The 17,421-nt window shown below is 37.6% G+C and overlaps 1 protein-coding gene across 3 annotated transcripts in view; it reads right to left on the bottom strand.

The window, feature by feature from the left end:
* LOC107677698 (semaphorin-4F-like) overlaps positions 1–11,293 on the bottom strand; it is an 89,031-nt gene extending 77,738 nt beyond the window's left edge. For all 3 annotated transcript variants that reach the window (XM_016472708.1, XM_016472710.1, XM_016472709.1), the window contains exon 1: positions 10,587–11,293. In XM_016472708.1, coding sequence (XP_016328194.1) covers positions 10,587–10,674 — 88 coding nt within the window. In that variant the 5' untranslated portion in view covers positions 10,675–11,293. The remainder of the gene's footprint in view (positions 1–10,586) is intronic.
* Positions 11,294–17,421: the final 6,128 nt, after the last annotated feature.

The following is a 17,421-nucleotide window of genomic DNA, read 5'->3' as shown; positions in this document are numbered from 1 at the left end:
ACAATCTGTATTGTTAAAAGCGCTATATAAATAAAGGTGACTTGACTTGACGTGCACATTAATGCAGAATCGCAGACACAACCACACAAACCAACTGATTTTTTTGTGTGTGGTGTATTCGTTTTCTCTCCCCTCCCATCCAAACTGATAGAGTGACTAAAATCAAAATTACCCTCACCCACAACCTTTCAAAAGATTGTAAAAGTATTAACTGTCACTTTTGATCAATTTACTAAATAAAAGTGCTAAAACAAATTACTGACCCCAAACTTTTGAATGGTAGTGTAGTACTAAGTAAAAACAGTAAAGCTAAAATACATTAATTAAGGTAGATGAAAAATAAATATACAAATAAATATTTTTCTTCAAATTCTCATAAATTAAATGCAGTAAACATACTACTAACTATTATTGTATTTTGATATTTTTCACATTTTACAGTAATTCACATTAATGAGAATAAGATGGTTTTGCATTACGGTAAAGATCATTTTTATCATATCATTATCATAAAAACAGTGTCACAATGCAAAAATACGTAATGGTCCTACAAACAGGCACACTTTTCTTTCTGCAAAATATAATTTCTTATTCTAAATTTTGAATTTGAGGTCAAAGATTGTGTGTTTCACATTGAGACTGATCTCTCTAATGCAATCCTATTAGTGGCTAATACACAAAACCGAACCTCACACCATTAAATCCTCATCTGGTGACACTCTCATTCCTCTTCGTTACACTTTTCTGCCTTATTCCTCCATTCTGTTCTTTCTCTCTGTTCTTTAACTCCAGTCACTCTCATCATATCACAAAGCTTTTTGAGCCTGGTTAATATTTTCCCTCTGTAAAGTCAAAGTATGAGATCAAAGCCTGTGTGCGCTTTTAGAGTTTCATCCTCTTTCTATGCATCTCTCGATCGCGCCCGACTCAGAAACCCTTTTACATTGCAAAAACACAACACTTGAATTACCATAATGGAACAAGGCAATAATGATTTTCTACCATGCTGCTTTTACCAAAACCAGAGGAGCAGCCACACAAGCACCAGAGGGAGGCGAGAGAAACAGAGAAAGCAGGAAACACACACACTCTGCTTCCTGCAACACTCTTTCCTTGCCCCGCTTGGCTTCATTCCAAATCATTTCAATTTGTGAAAGAATCTCTCCAGAGAGACATGCATCAAAATCATTTCTTTGTCTGAGGTATATTTCTGCTTGCTCGAAAGAGATACTTCAACCTTTTAGTTTGATGAGAGAGTGAGAGAGAGAGGGGGGGGTGGCATCTGTTGCACAGCCATCCGAAACATATGCAAAAAAACATTTTGCATCTTTTTCCCATTTCCCTTTTATATTACAGCCACCGCACAGAAGCTTAGGCTGCGTCTGGACTTCCCAGCATCCACTTCTCCCCATATGGCCACGACAGGGAGTCTTTAGTGGTTTTCTTTGCACACTGATCAGATCTCAGGCTCAGCGTCGGAAGGGCTGAACCTAGATCAGCATAAACAGGCAACCTGCGATGAGACGAGTCAGGAAAAACCTCCATTTGACAACTTAACCTTCCTCAATATTTCACAAGGCATCCTGTTTTAATTACCACCTCCAGTGGTCCTCCACCTTCACCTTCACAGAACAATCAGTGATTTCCATTAGTCAGGCCTTTTCTGATTGAAATGGGGAGGGTCGTGTTTGTGTGTATGTGTGTGTGAATGTGTGCAGGGAGAACTCCAGTCTTCCTTTGTTTTCTCAAGGCTGCATCCTGCCATTAAGGGTTTGAATGGGTTTCCTTGCTGGCACAGTCATGCTTGGAGCAGACCCCGAAAACAACACCACCAACCAACCACAAACAAGCAGAATGAGAAAAAGAACCAATGATACAGCAAGTGTGAGAGAGAGAGCGAGAGAAAGTTTAAACTTAAATTACATTAAATTAAATTTCCCTTGAAGGTTACAATTTCAAAATAAAATGTGAGTGATGCTTGGTGTCTAGGTGGTCCCTCTCTCAGTGTACAGGCCTGTTCACACCAAAAACAATAACAATAAAGATATATTTCTAAAAATTGCTCTCAATATTAAAGAATAGCAGAGTCCACACCACAGCTATAAGATAAAGGCACAGAGAAACAATATAGTTGGAATCACTTTCAGAACTATTTTTTCCAGCTGATGAACGATAAAAACATTGACAACCAATCAGAATCAATCCTGTTATAACGAGCTCGAGAATTTAAAGCAGCAGACACATGTCCGCTTAGAATAAGCAGATGATATCGTCCACTGGTGTAGACGCTAATATAGTTATCTTTATAGTTATCGTTCTTGGTGTGAACGGGCCTTAAGACTATGGTATTTTTTAATGTCCACCAGGCAAAAAAGTCAGATCGTCTGATTATCAATATACATTTCCTTAAACATTTTTGTTCTACAACAGAAACTCTACACACTCACACCCCAAATGGTATTTTCTAGTAACTTAGAAACTATCTGATTAATTAAATAAATAGTCTATTATGTATGTATGTATATTGGCATCATTTGTTCATGATTCCATCACATTGTATTTCATTGAATGCAGTCTGCAATGCACGTTTTTTCTGTTTTTTTATTTTCATCTCACCACATTCAATTCAGACTGCAAACCTGGGTAAAATATTAATTGCCATAAGAATGTAGATTCAGCAGCAGCATGCAGCACCACTAAAAAAAGCAGTGCAGGAAGTACTGGCATAATATGCATTTTTACCTACTAGCCTGATTGCACACATGGTGCATGAATTGAAGTATGATTCCTGTCTATAGTACAAATGGGAGGGACGAAGATGGCAAAGTCTAAAGGGTTTTGAAAAATCACTTTCCCTACGAGTAGTGAGTGCATGACTAAAGAAAGAATGGTGGTAAAAAAGTAATGTATGCCAGAGAGTGCATCAAACAAACTAAAAGCAAGGGTCAACATTCAGAACTAACTCAATAATATCTAAGAACAGATCAATGCACACACATTCCTTGGACTGTGTCATCATGTCCCATCTTTCTCTCAGATCAATACTTTCCAATCAGCGCAGAGCTCAGCAGCTCTAGACTCCGTCCCCTCCCGCTGACCCACAGCACCTCCATCAATCATGATGGCTTATCACATATTCATGAGCAGAGTCAGTCACTGGCCAATGAGAGCAGGTAATTAAATGTGTTTCCTTTGAGAGATATACACTACTATTCAAAAGTTCAGTAAGGGGTCAGTAAGAGTTTTTTATTATTATTTATTTAATAAAGCAAGGATGCTTTAAATTGATTAAAAGTGTCAGTATAGACATTTAGAATGATTTCTAACTGTTTTCAACATTGATAGTGTTCTTGAGCACCGAATGACCATATATGAATGATTTCTGAAGGACCAAATGACACTGAACACTGGAGTAATGGCAGCTGAAAATCACACACATTTTTTTTAAATTACATTTTAAAACATATTCAAATAGAAAACTGTTATTTAATTTTTTTTTAAATATATTTCACAATATTCTATATATTCTGTTTTTGCTATATTTTTTTCAGCTTGGGTGAGCATAAAAGGCTTAAAAAATAATAATAATAATAACTTACAGATCCCTAAGTTTTGAAAGGCATGCTTTAACATATAACACCAGAATGCCACACACAAAAACGTACTACACTTTTGTACCAGACAGATCCAGGCTGAGGAAAACAGATAGACACTCATTAAAATAAGCACATGAAACATTTAATGAGACACAGAGAGCTGTTTCCTACCACCCTGCAGTGTGAGTTTTATTGAGGGTGCAGCAGTCTTTACTCAGCACTTCTAGCAAGGGTTGCCACAGTAGGGACCGTCACACCTCCCCCAGAGGGAGCACACACATAGTGTCACACACCACCACAGAAACAGGTCGTTACATCTCCAGGTGTGGCGCACACAGAAGCTCAAAGGTCTGCTAACATAAACACCCAGTAGCTGCATTATTGCATTGCCTTTGGCTGCTGAAATCAGTTATTACTCTGTAACAGTTTGAACAACTTTAATATAAGCTATAAAGAATTAAGAAATCATTTCACCTGTACTTTTCATCTTTCATCTGTATCATAATACAGAGCAGACAAATTACCTCAAAAGATGGTAACTGTGATTTTGCCAAGCAGGACATGCTCTTTTAATTGGTTGATAGCAGTGTTGTTCTAGGACCAACAAGGACTTATATTCAGTACCATGTCCTACTTGGTGAAATCCTGGTAAACTTGAAGGAGTCTGTGAGCATTGAACACATACCGATGAGTCAGGACACTGCATTACTGTCCATTCATCCTCTACTGGGGACAGTTGTCTGGGTGTGTGTGCCAGAAAACAGAGGGTGACAGAAACATCTGTCTTTGTAATTCTGATATATCAGGACATAGGATCTACTCCGAGCCTCCTGCAACACAAAACGCTTTTGTACCAGAAAGTTAATCTGATTGTTAAGCTTGAGCACTAATGGATTGGAAGTACTATATGATGGCGTGAGTCTTATGGGTGTGAGCCTTTGTGTAGGATGTGTGCGTCATACATTTTAGTAAAAGGCACTGGAGCTATGACAATAATGAGCAAACAGTGTATTTATAAGCAAAAATGAGCATTCAATAGCTTTCACTGTCATAATTATATTTCTGTCATGACAAATCTCGGAGGGATTGGCATGGTAATGTACATGACAATGTTAATGTATTTGGTCTTGGCGGAATAGATCTGACAGATACCGAGACTTGCTACTGCCAATACATCCACAACATAATGCGGTAAGCATGTAAGAAATACTGCTGCTGCACATATAACATGAATAAACCCCCATATAGCATACATGATCACCCTGTAGGAGATCTATACAGGTGGAGCTGGGGAAGGTGGAGGGTTTCTGAAGTGCGCTGCAAACTGTTACAGCAAACAAAAGCCAGGTATTTGATTGATTGATTTGATTGAGTTATATTGCACAGTAAGCTCATTGGCTACCGATACAGGAGAGAACCAATCAGCTGCCATGTGACAATGTTGTCACCGGGTCAGATTGAGCTAGACCTATCGGACTGCGCCATCTGGAGTTTCATGCCAGAACTCTGTATTTGTTTAAATATGTATTCAGAAGTTATTTAGCTCGCATTAGCATCACTGTACTTTGTGTACTTTAAGTAGCGATACCACAATTAGACGCTGCACTTATTTAACGAAGACCAGCATGGTCATCTCTGGGAGTTATGTAAATTACACTGAGATTAGGGAGTTTTACACAATAATTAATTGCTTTACCAGTCCAACAAAAAAGAAGTAACACTGTAAAAAATAAATCTCATTACACACAACATTATCCATTAATTTTACGGACATTTTTGTTAACTCTAAAACACAATGCAATTAAGTGTAAAATTCAAAATACTGGTAAAATAAAATGTAAAAAATAAATATGGAAAAATACCTTCAAATTATACAGTATACTGTGCCACATTTTTATAGATTTTTTTTTAGAGTGAACTATGGCAACACTAAGAATGTTTTCAAATCTTTCAAACTTGTATGTTTACGCTCTTTCTTTTTTTGTCTGTCTTTCTGTCATCTGGCCTCAGACCTTTACTACTTCTTCGGCCTTACAGGAACTGATTCTCCCATTGTCTCCACTGGTAAAGCATGAGAGTAAGTGTGTTCCACTGTCTAAAACATATTTCTTTAAAGGTCCCATGGCATGAAAATGTCACTTTATGAGGTTTTTTAACATTAATATGAGTTCCCCTAGCCTGCCTATGGTCCCCCAGTGGCTAGAAATGGCGATAGGTGTAAACCGAGCCCTGGGTATCCTGCTTTGCCTTTGAGAAAATGAAAGCTCAGATGGCCCAATCTGGAATCTTCCCTTTATGTCGTCATACGGGGAAAGGTTACCTCCCCTTTCTCTGCTTTGCCCGCCCAGAGAATTTGGCCCGCCCATGAGAAAATAAGCTACTACCGTGCGAGGTGAGCGCAATATTTTTTTTTCCTCGAGAGACATCATGGCTTGCAAACGAGCGAAGCATGGCAGTTGCCCCGCCTCTCTCCTCCTCATTAGCATTTAAAGCTACAGACACAGAAATGGCACGTCCTAAGGAAAGCTCATTGTGGGACTGGCTCGTAGTGGCTGAAATTCTGCACCAAGGCTGAATTTCGGGAAAGAGACTTCAGATACAGTACTAGGGACCACTTAGGCCTATATAAAAGCATCTAAAAAGCAGCATGTCATGGGACCTTTAAGGGGTCATGACATGAGAAATCAAATTTGCCTCATAGCTTAAAGGTCCCATGACATGCTGCTTTTTAGATGCTTTTATATAGGCCTAAGTGGTCCCTAGTACTGTATCTGAAGTCTCTTTCCCGAAATTCAGCCTTGGTGCAGAATTTCAGCCACTACGAGCCAGTCCCACAATGAGCTTTCCTTAGGACGTGCCATTTCTGTGTCTGTAGCTTTAAATGCTAATGAGGAGGAGAGAGGCGGGGCAACTGCCATGCTTCGCTCGTTTGCAAGCCATGATGTCTCTCAAGGAAAAAAAAAATATTGCGCTCACCTCGCACGGTAGTAGCTTATTTTCTCATGGGCGGGCCAAATTCTCTGGGCGGGCAAAGCAGAGAAAGGGGAGGTAACCTTTCCCCGTATGACGACATAAAGGGAAGATTCCGGATTGGGCCATCTGAGCTTTCATTTTCTCAAAGGAGAAGCAGGATACCCAGGGCTCTGTTTACACCTATCGCCATTTCTAGCCACTGGGGCACCATAGGCAGGCTAGGGGAACTCATATTAATGTTAAAAAACCTCATAAAGTGACATTTTCATGCCATGGGACCTTTAAAATGTGCTCGTCATTATAAACAAATCATTTATTTAACTATGCTCTAAAAACAGCTTGTTTGAATATTGTGGGATTTGTGAAATCACATGGGCAAATACATTTGCATCTGACTGCCATCATCACATCATTGCACCACAGGCCCTGCCCACTAGCAGCTTGCAATGCAGTGTAATGGAGTTTGCAAAGAAACTTTTGTTGAAAGATGAAGCAGCCAACTGACAACAGCTGTATCGCAAAACATAAGCATATAATTTCATAATGCTTTGTCTGTAAATTACAGTTTTATATAGATAATGTCTTCAAAACACTGCATAGCATGTGATCATACTATTTCCTATGCAATGACATTAGCCAGTCATAAAGCGTCCCTTAGAAACTTGTTTGTGCAAAAACCTTTATTAACATTATAAGTGAACCTCAAGGAACATATTAAAATAGTAAAAATATCCATGTCATGACCCCTTCAATGTGTAAAATCTTTTAAATTATTGCCAAACTATAGAATGTACCTTTAACTGAAAAGGTCAGACTTTGAATGCTATAAAACTACTAAACACGAATTTAAAGTAAAAATTGATATCGAAAAATCTGAAAATTCATATTTCAAGCAGTGAGATTCCGAATAAAGTCATGTTTTTATATAACGAAAGACTAAAAACTTAGAATGCTTTATAGCTGGAAAATCTGGATACGTTTCTGAGAAGAGATGTGCAAAAAAACAAAACACAGGCACGCATCAAATGTGACTTCACACCATTTTACCATCATTACAAACGACTCCAGGTCAAGCAAACAGACGGCAAACATAGACTGACATGCCATTTTGGCTCTCTCAGTGATAGATTTATCCTCCTTGTCTGAGAGTTAGTTGGGACGAGGTTGTGGATTTGTGTTGTCTTGGCTGAAATTGTCAGTCTGGGTTGTTAGGTAATCCGTCTGACCATTAATCAGTTCATAAAGTAATTTTGTAGCATGGATTTAATAAACTGAGAAGAAACTGGGATTAAAAGTGTAAGAAAAAGACAAAAAAGCTTAAGTAAAGGTCATATCCCTAAACAGACTAGACAACCTATTCAAAAAGGAAGCGTGACCTCTGACATTTGACCCAAGCTGTCTGCCACGCTGGTCTTACCCTCCAACGCCTGGAAGGACCTTCATTAGACCTTGGGTACTATTAGCCTGTTTTGCTGTTTTTATTATATTACATTTACATGAATATACCCTTGAAAAAATATAATCTAATCAACACTGCACTTTAAAGTGTTTCTAAAGACATGAAATTAAATCAGAGGAATTCCCAAGAGAGCCCCTTCTTAGACAGCTATAAAACATTAACATCGGCAAAACAGATCATGAACAGGATCATACAAACTGTGCACCTTGTGTCACAGAAAATATTTGGTTTATTTATGCAGGACTGACCAAAAGGTCAAGAATTTGGCAAAATGCTGGACACAAAAAACTGCACTATACATCCTCCCATTATAAATTCTTAACACAAAGTTAAATTGTTATACCATGAAAATTAATACAGCTCTCATCAGTCTGCTTACGTTAGCTATGACATTTAACACAGAAAGCCCATTGCCTCTTTGTTAGGAATGCAGCACAAAACGTCTGTGAGGTTTTCTGCTGATGCACAGGAGACCATATAACACTGTAGGAGTGAGCTTTGAGAAGAATGCAAAAGTCATGACCATGTGTAGGTGGAAGTGAAATATCCGAAACCAAGGCACAAGATTCACCTTATTAAACCTGTCTACTTTTACATTCCTTTATTTATTACCGCTATTTCTCCATGTTTCTTACTGCATTCCATTTTATATTTCAAACTACTTTGTTCTGATGTTTGTTTTGAGCTTTTTTGAGACATGAAGCCAACATGAATATGCTCATTCCACATCACCAATCAACCAGCCCTGAACTTTAAAATGGAAATCCTGAATTCTACAAATTGTCCGTCATTGTCTAAAGCTTGTTTCCAAAACAGGAGATTTTGATTCAGTCACGCTTCACAACGCCACATTAATGTGTGAAATGGTGACCATTGTGTTTCAGCTCCTAATCATTTTCATGTGAGCAGTCTTAGAAACAACACTATTCGAGGGTACCCATATGAGCCAAGGATTTTTCTTCAAACAATCAGGCAGTGAAGCCAGACGCACATGGACTGCACTAGAGTATAACACATTTTGAAAATCACAGGAATGTGAAAGCGAAGTATTATTATTATGGCCTCCCATATCACTCGCTCTACAGCAGCCAAACAAATAAAAGACTGCAGTCTGCAAACATAAAAATGTTCTCATTGCTGGTCACACAGTATAATACATTTCATACAACAGTGCTTTTATTGCATTGGTCAAAAGACTTTCCTGATATTTAGTATAACAGCACCCGGCTTTCCTGTTTTCACAGCATTCCTGACCAGAGTATTGTGATGTGAGGATATTCAGTACAACAGCACAACTGTAAGTGTATGAAACCCTTCGTGCATAAAACCCTTCTAAATGACATCGATCTGGCAGAAATAACTTTGGACAGAATATGCTTAATGCAAAAAGCACTTCTACAGTGGTACTGAGAGTTTAAAATGGGCCAGTGAGTGGACAACAGTATCTAAACAGTGCACAGGTGAAGAGGGATGATCAAGGTGCTGTAGTGTTTTTAAGTACATTTTCTTCTGTCCTTCCTTCAGAGTGGCATTTCACATAACTTCAGCACCATCATGCCTATGGAAAGAGCAAATCACTATCTACTATGCATTATGCAGTCTGCCCCAAACTGTCAACTGCTGTTTCACGGTAGTCTACATATAAATGTGCAAGTCTGACTACCTGCACGTGGAGAGAACTATACTGCTGAGAAAGTGAGAGAGTCTCTGCAAAATAAGGCAAACACGAGTGTAAACACATCATTCACATTTACAAATAAAAAAAAAACAAAGTTGGAGGAAACATGACTGCCCCCAGGAATGTTGACACACACATATTAATACACATATGTATTTCTCCTTTGAAATTAGGCATACACGACATTTTATTAAACGTTTTCTTGACAAATATAGGAACATAGGCCTACTAATTGCTGTAATATATAATGTGTTCATTGAGTAAATTGCGTATCTCGTTTATAATGTACACCTGCTAATGTCATAGCTATATTTATTGCAATACATGTGTAGTAGGCTACTTCTGCATACTGTATAGTGTTATTATTGTGTGGCTGCACACGGTATCAAGTATCTATCTATCTATCTATCTGTCTGTCTATTTATCTATCTATCTATCTATCTATCTATCTGTCTGTCTTTCTATCTATCGATCTATCATACCCGAATCATAAAGTAGCCTACAGGACTCGTCGAAAGAAAAGTACATAGAAACACTAAAGAGAATATTTATGATTACACAAAACACCAAACAAAAACAATACAGAATCGACAACTTCCACGAACCAAACTATTCCTGTCACGTGTTTTAATCCTATGGGGATTAGAAAGTGTGCGCGCACAGGTTGTCACCTGCCTCCCGCCTATAGACTTTTCGCTGTTTCGAAAAATGCAAAAGTTCGCACACCAAACGTGTCAAAAAAACACTTTATTTCTTATTTGACTTTTTAAAACCGATTTTATTTGAGTAATGCTACTCTGTGTTTCAAACATTTCAGTGAGAGGTGTCATTCTAATAGGCTAGCTATCATTTTTTCTTTCATCATTTGAGCCGAACTCACCTCCATAGCTGTTGGCAGTCGCGCTCCAGGACGAGATCGTTGAACACAGCAACACACTTACAACAAACAGACCGGTAACTGACTTCATGTTCCGACAACCCGAACCGCTCTTCTACAAGTTCGGAGACAGTCCTTTATTTCCAGTCTCAGCTCCAGGTCATTATAGCAAAAATGTTGTAGATTTGGCCACGCAGATTTTAAGGGGATTAAACAGTTAAGATATGAAATATCGATACTTATATCTACTAAATTAATTTAAAGTCAGCATATTCTTGTATTTGACAATAGAACAGAAATGCAGAACGTTCACGGTGTTCTCTTTCTTTGAGTCTCGAAATATTCTCCAGCGCAATTCAGCGCATCCCACAATATGGGTAGAAACAAAATCTGCTTGCTTCCGAGCAAATTTTAAACTTTCCCGAAGTTGAATCCAATGTGTAATACATTCGCTGTCAGAAGCTTAAAGCAGAAGACGCGCTTGTAGCCTGTCGTTTAAATCCTCCAGCCCGTGCTGAACACAAATTCAATTGTCACGTTTGACCATCCGATATTCTTGTCCGAGTAGGCTAAATGATATCTGAATATGTCCTGTGTGAGATTTAAAAAACATATACAACAGAAAGCCAAATGTACAAGCCTAAGAAAGAAAACCAAAAGCGTGAATTCGCTTTCCAGCCGCCTGAATAATCTCTAATAGGCATCTGAGGCTTCAGTCAAATCCTAGTGTGCCCCGCCCCGTGGTCTACGTCACAACAACAGGTAAAGCGTCTCGAGTTTCTGGTTCCGATTCTAATTCCTTTGAACAATTACTGTAATGATTATTTCAGTACTTTGAGGCAAAAATACTTTGAAAAAGACAGATTGCATGAAGCCTACTGCCCTCAGCAGTCTGTTGTCAAATGATGATCATTTCAGATTTCAACCACTATAACCAATCAGAAATAGCCTACATGCAATTAATGCATGCATGTAATTAAACAATTGTTACCAACTATATATTGAATAGCAATATTAAACAAAAGTGATAACATCATTTATAAATTCATTATAAAATTCCATTGATTCACTGAAGAGAAAATCTTTTGTTCGGGAATCGGATTATACTGGTAGGCTAAATTAGAACCGGTTCTGCAGAACCGATTATCGTCCACCTGATCAAGATCATATATTAGGCTACCAAGCTCAGTCAGTAGCCTAGTACTGATAGGCTAATGATGATTATATGATAAATTTTCCAGATTTTATTCTATTCAAATATTTGGAAATTAAAATATAAAACCTGTCCCAGTTAGTGATATGGCAGGAGGAGCTGTCATAGGCTATATTAGCCTATTTATGATTAATATAAGTCGTTGTTGCGACGGCAGCGTGTATGAAGCATGAGAAGGGCATAGAGGGAGTGCTTTGATAAATCCACTCTTATTCCCGACAAAAGCACGGGAGAGGGCGGATTTGTGCAGGCCACGACCCGCTGTCCATCTGCCTCTCTGTAATCCGCGCAAGAACAACGACATCTGAGGGCTTCAGCACTCTCTGGATTTCACGGGGCAGCAGGACAAAGGCCAGCGAATCTGAGAGGCGGCGAGCGGTCAAAGGTGACTGGAACAAGTTGCGGACTAAACAAATACAGTTTTGATGAGCAACATCCAGTTTCTTCACCTAATTCTTGATTGCTCAAATCAGACTCGATGACTGCTGTTTGAACGATATTTAGGTTATTATTTGCAATTGTTTGCAGCTTAAACATTGACACTCCTCCTGACACCCCCTCTGGACAGGTGAGAATCCTGTTTTAGAGGATGGGTTTACTTTTATCTTTTTCTTTCTTGAAATAAAGGGAACATTTTTGGAATATTGCTTTAATTGGCCAATCATTAAAAGTTTATTATGTGTTTCCATCCTGTTTGTCTTTTTTAATGTTTTGAACTGACAAAAGCTGGGTTGTGCTATCTTGCAGGTAGTGACATTAGTGACTTTTTATTTTTGGTGGCAAAACAGTACAACAAATATAAGGAACTATTATCAATTTGTGATCATTTTAATAATAAAAAATATTAAAAACTGCTCAAAAGATGATTTTTTTTAAAAAGGTTGAAAACAATTTACTTGTTGACACCCTCATGTAAGCTAACTTTCAGTCCCTCAGTAAACAATGGCAATATTTTATTGCCACTAGTGTAAATAACCAAGCTATAATTAATTACTCTGCCTATATTACATTCTTAAACTCTCAACTAGCTGGACACGAGTTGGACACTCAACCTTACTGAACTCCAGAAAACTCTTTTATGGACCAAACAAAAGGACAGAAGCAGGCATAGGTGAATTCCTGGAGGCCCGAGTGCGCTGTGTGCTTTTAATAACTGTTCCCATATCAGCTTCCCATGCCTTTATCATCACAGACTACAACATGCAGCAACTGATCTCTGATCAGCTTCTAAAGTCTTTTATAGAAAGGTCATTTATAGAAAGACCAATCAGCTATGGTATGTTGAAAAGACCTTAAAGGGATTGTCATGGAACTTATCTGGTGGAGGACATTATTATTCTTCCCCTGAGCTGAGCGAGTAACACACAGTGTGGGGCCTGAACCCTTGAAGTGAGGTCTCGCTGTCCCCTGAGCATAAAGAAAGAAGCATTACGGTTTACACAGAGACCCCTACAGAGACCTCTGATTGGGATATTTCAAAAGGGTCACATCCACAGTGTAATATCTTAATGGAGGGAAGTGGAAGAATTATATGTGTGTGAAAGGAGTTAAATTTCAAAACATAAAAAAACATATGTGAGTATATCTATCACTAGAGTTTGTTACATAAAATCAGACTGCATGAATTGCTTGGTCATTAATTAAATGGAAATCGGTTAGCAAGCTCTTTAATTATGTGTATGTGTGTGTATATGCTAGTGCCCATCAGTCCAAGACTGAAGGATGACATTGCAGGACAATTTAAACAGACACAGCTCTGGACAAACAGTATCACAGTTGGATTAAATCTTTGTCTGGACAGTCGCAGCCATACAAACCCTCATTAATTAGATGTGTGCATGTGTCTCTGAGTTAAAAATGTTGAACTACCAGATAATGTATTAGTGCGCTAAGGTCAGTGACAACACAGTGCAGCACATGTTAATGAGGATACCAATTCACAGAGTTCAGAAATATAAATGAGAACAAAAATAGGAATATGTGCATATTGGTCTTCCAAAATAGAGAATCCGGGTTCCGTACAAGTTAAGCTCCGTTGACAGCACTTGTGGCATAATGTTGTCTACAACAATACATTTTTACACCAAAAATTTTCATTTTTTCCCTATTTTTTTCTTAAAAAAAGAAAAAAAGAAAAGAAAAAATTGCTCACAGTGAGGTACTTACAATGGAAGACACAAGGTGTATACAACTGTATATGCATGTTTACCATGGTTTTAGTGTGAAAAATGACTTGTTGGCTTTTTATTGTGTAAAGTTATATCCAAGTTTACATCAAATTGCAAGCTTCACATTTTTGCTATTAAATCTTTTTTATTTATTTGTTTGTTTGTAAAAAAAAAAAACATTATGCCATTAATGCTGTTAATTAGGTATAACTTTCAATTGATCCCTGAATATTTTATAATTCTATAAAGCAGACAGTGATTTGTGACCACAAGCTGTCCAATATTGCTTTGGCAGGCACAAGGTTCAAATCAAACTGACTTATAGTATGAACATGGAAAGAAATGTGCAAAACTACTGCATATAATAATATCGGAATATCAGCAGCTGTGGAAAAAAAGCGGATAAACACAGGAAATCATCAAAACACAAATGAATGTGTCCACAACCAGATGCACCCAATACAAGACTTTTTAATGCACAGCTATGGGCACACGTTCTCAGAGCCGAATATTTTTCCATTTCCATCAGTATGTGTGTGTAGGCTATTCCAGTCCATTGGCCACCTCTACCCCTCCCCCAGCCCTTACCTCTCACCTCCAATAACTCCTCACCTTCCTCTGCCTCATTACTCCAGCACTGTTCATTGACTGGCTGAGGGAGTGTGTTGAGTCATCAGCAGCAGAACTGCAGGTCATTAAGCGGTCCTGCCATTCACCTCCTGGTCTTCTCCACCCGTGTAATAACAGTATTACTCAGTCCTTCACCTCAGGCAACTGGACCAGCAGGACACAGGTGGTGTGATACCATCTCTAGTGATATCTGTTCACTATCTCTGGTCCACATCTCCAAATGGCCAATCTGGTTTGTGGCCCCTGAGTAGACAGACATGTCAGATGACTTCTAGCTCTGTGCTGGTACTTGGTGAGGGGGATGGTGTGTGTTACATGTATGTTTTCCATCCCCCATCTTTGACAAGAAAAGGAATCACTAAGAATGTCAAGAGGAGATTCCATGTCATCTTATTAGATGCAAACAAAGAATAAGGGAAATGACACCATCATGGAATATTCTCTAGAAGTCTTGATTTAGTGAAAAAAAAGTTAGGAATTGTATTTCAGATTGAAAAAAAAAATCACTTAGATCTATTTTAGACAGCAAAAAAAAAAAAAAAAAACCTAAGCACAACAAACTGTTCTTGTGTTTCCAAGCAACACACAGTGGCAGTATTTCATTTATGAATGAATCAGTGTTTTAAAAGAATCAGCTGAATGATTAATTCATAAAGACAGTGGCTGCATCTGAATATGCATACTTTCCTATAGTTATATAAAGTAGGCGAAAAACAGTATGTGAGTAGTGTTCAAACTCACAGTATTCATAAAACAGTCAGAACTGCTGATGGCACTGAAATTAAACGGTAACACTTTAGAATACTGTTCCATCATTAATGAATAACTACACAAGAGCACATGAGTAACGCAACATAAGCACTCTAGTAACTAGTATCTATCAATAACTGATTAATGAATTAGTAAGTAATAGTGCTTAGTCGAATGTGGTAGTTCACTATTAGCTAATCAGTAACTACTATTTTTTCATACCTCCCCAAGAACTACTAAGAACAGGTTCATAATTAATATGAATAATGCATAATGTATAATTCATTCTAAAGTGAAGGTCATGGTAACCCACTATAGTAATGAGTCAAGTATTACCAAATTCTTCAGAAGGAATTACTAATATTTGGATCAGTATTCTAAAGTGAATAACATGATTAATTCGCTACGTCACGTAACAGCAACAAAAACATGAACAAACACTGAACGATTGTCTTTTTATTAACTAACATTAACACAGATTAATAAATGTATTGTTTCATGTTCGTTTGTATACCGCGCGCAAGGTTTATGCGCATGCTCCAAGTCTTCTTCTCCGTTTTTAGTGTATCTCTGTGGCAGAATTACAGTGCCACATACTGGTCTGGCATGTATACTACATTGTTTTGTGTCGGTTTTGTGGTTTCATGTGGACGCAGATATTTCTTGAGACGAGGAGAAAAAAAAGATCGGATAGGGAAAGCTCTGACTTCGTGTGGACGTAGCCTGAGACCTGTTCCAAAGGAGTTACAAATTTTTTGGATCAGTATTCTAAAGTGAAGATCATGATAGCTCCCCTAGTAATTACTGACATCATTGTACACTTTTTGAGGTTTTTGTAAGGTTCTGGTTAGTAATTCATTTTGCTTTGGTAACACTTAAATCATTACTTGGGTTACCGTGATCTTCACTTTAGAATACTGATCCAAATAACTGGTAATTTCTTCAGAAGGATGTAGTAACACTTAAGTCATTACTATGCAAAACCTTACATATATCTCAAAAGCTTACAATGACATCAGCCAATATTAGGAAGTTGTCATGGTTTCACTTTAGAATACTGATCCAAGTAATCAGTAGTTTCTTTAGAAGAATTTGATAGTACTTGAATCATTACTAGTGGGTTACCATGAAATTCACTTTAGAATTAATTACACATTATGCATAATTCACATTAATTATTAACTTGTATACATTAGTTCTCAGTTCTCCAGGATATATGAAAAAATTGTAGTTATTGATTAGCTAATAGTGAACTACCAGTTTCAACTGAGCGCTATTACTTACTAAATCCTTAATCAGAGATTCTTGTTAGCTACTGTAATAGTAGTTACTAGAATGTTAATAGTGCAGTAGTCATTTGTTCCTGTGTAGTTATTCATTAATCATGGAACAGTATTCTAAAGTGTTACCACTTAACCTGTTTCATAATTAAAGGTATTTACACAGTTATTGAACTAAACTGAATCAACACTACCCTGACAGAATATTCTTTGTAGAGCTGCTTTACAGTAGAATTTGTCTCCTATTTGATATTTGAAGTTAGAATCACTGATTTTGTTCTTTTCCTGTTTATTAATGTAAAGTTGTTTTGAAACAATCTGCATTCTATAAAAAGCTATATACATAAACAGGAATTGACCTGATTTGAATGTAGTACATCTGGATTATCTTCATCCTCCTCACATTCATTCTATATAGAGCATACTTTTTAAAGGTTGCAAAGTAATTACTTATTTAAAAGAAGTACCTATCAGAAAGTATACGTGATTTTGAACACAGCCCTTTAATTGTTTTGAAGACCTGAGAACAGTTGTATTATTGAGAATACAATAAGTATTCCCTTCACTGCATATTTTTATGACATGAACTGATAACTGTGACCTTGTTTTAGCAAATCAGTTGAAGTCAGATATGATTCATTAAGTAGTCAAAATAGTCTTAAAGGGGTCATATGATGCGATTTAAATTTTTCCTCTCTCTTTGGAGTGTTAGAAGCTCTTGGTGCATAAAGAAGATCTGTAAAGTTGCAAAGACTAAAGTCTCAAATCCAAAGAGATATTCTTTATAAAAGTTCAGA

This window comes from Sinocyclocheilus anshuiensis, unplaced genomic scaffold, assembly GCF_001515605.1.
Source record: "Sinocyclocheilus anshuiensis isolate Anshui unplaced genomic scaffold, SAMN03320099.WGS_v1.1 scaffold945, whole genome shotgun sequence".
NCBI lineage: Eukaryota > Metazoa > Chordata > Actinopteri > Cypriniformes > Cyprinidae > Sinocyclocheilus > Sinocyclocheilus anshuiensis.
Note: the sequence above shows the minus strand (reverse complement) of the source record. Positions and strands in the feature narration are given on the sequence as shown.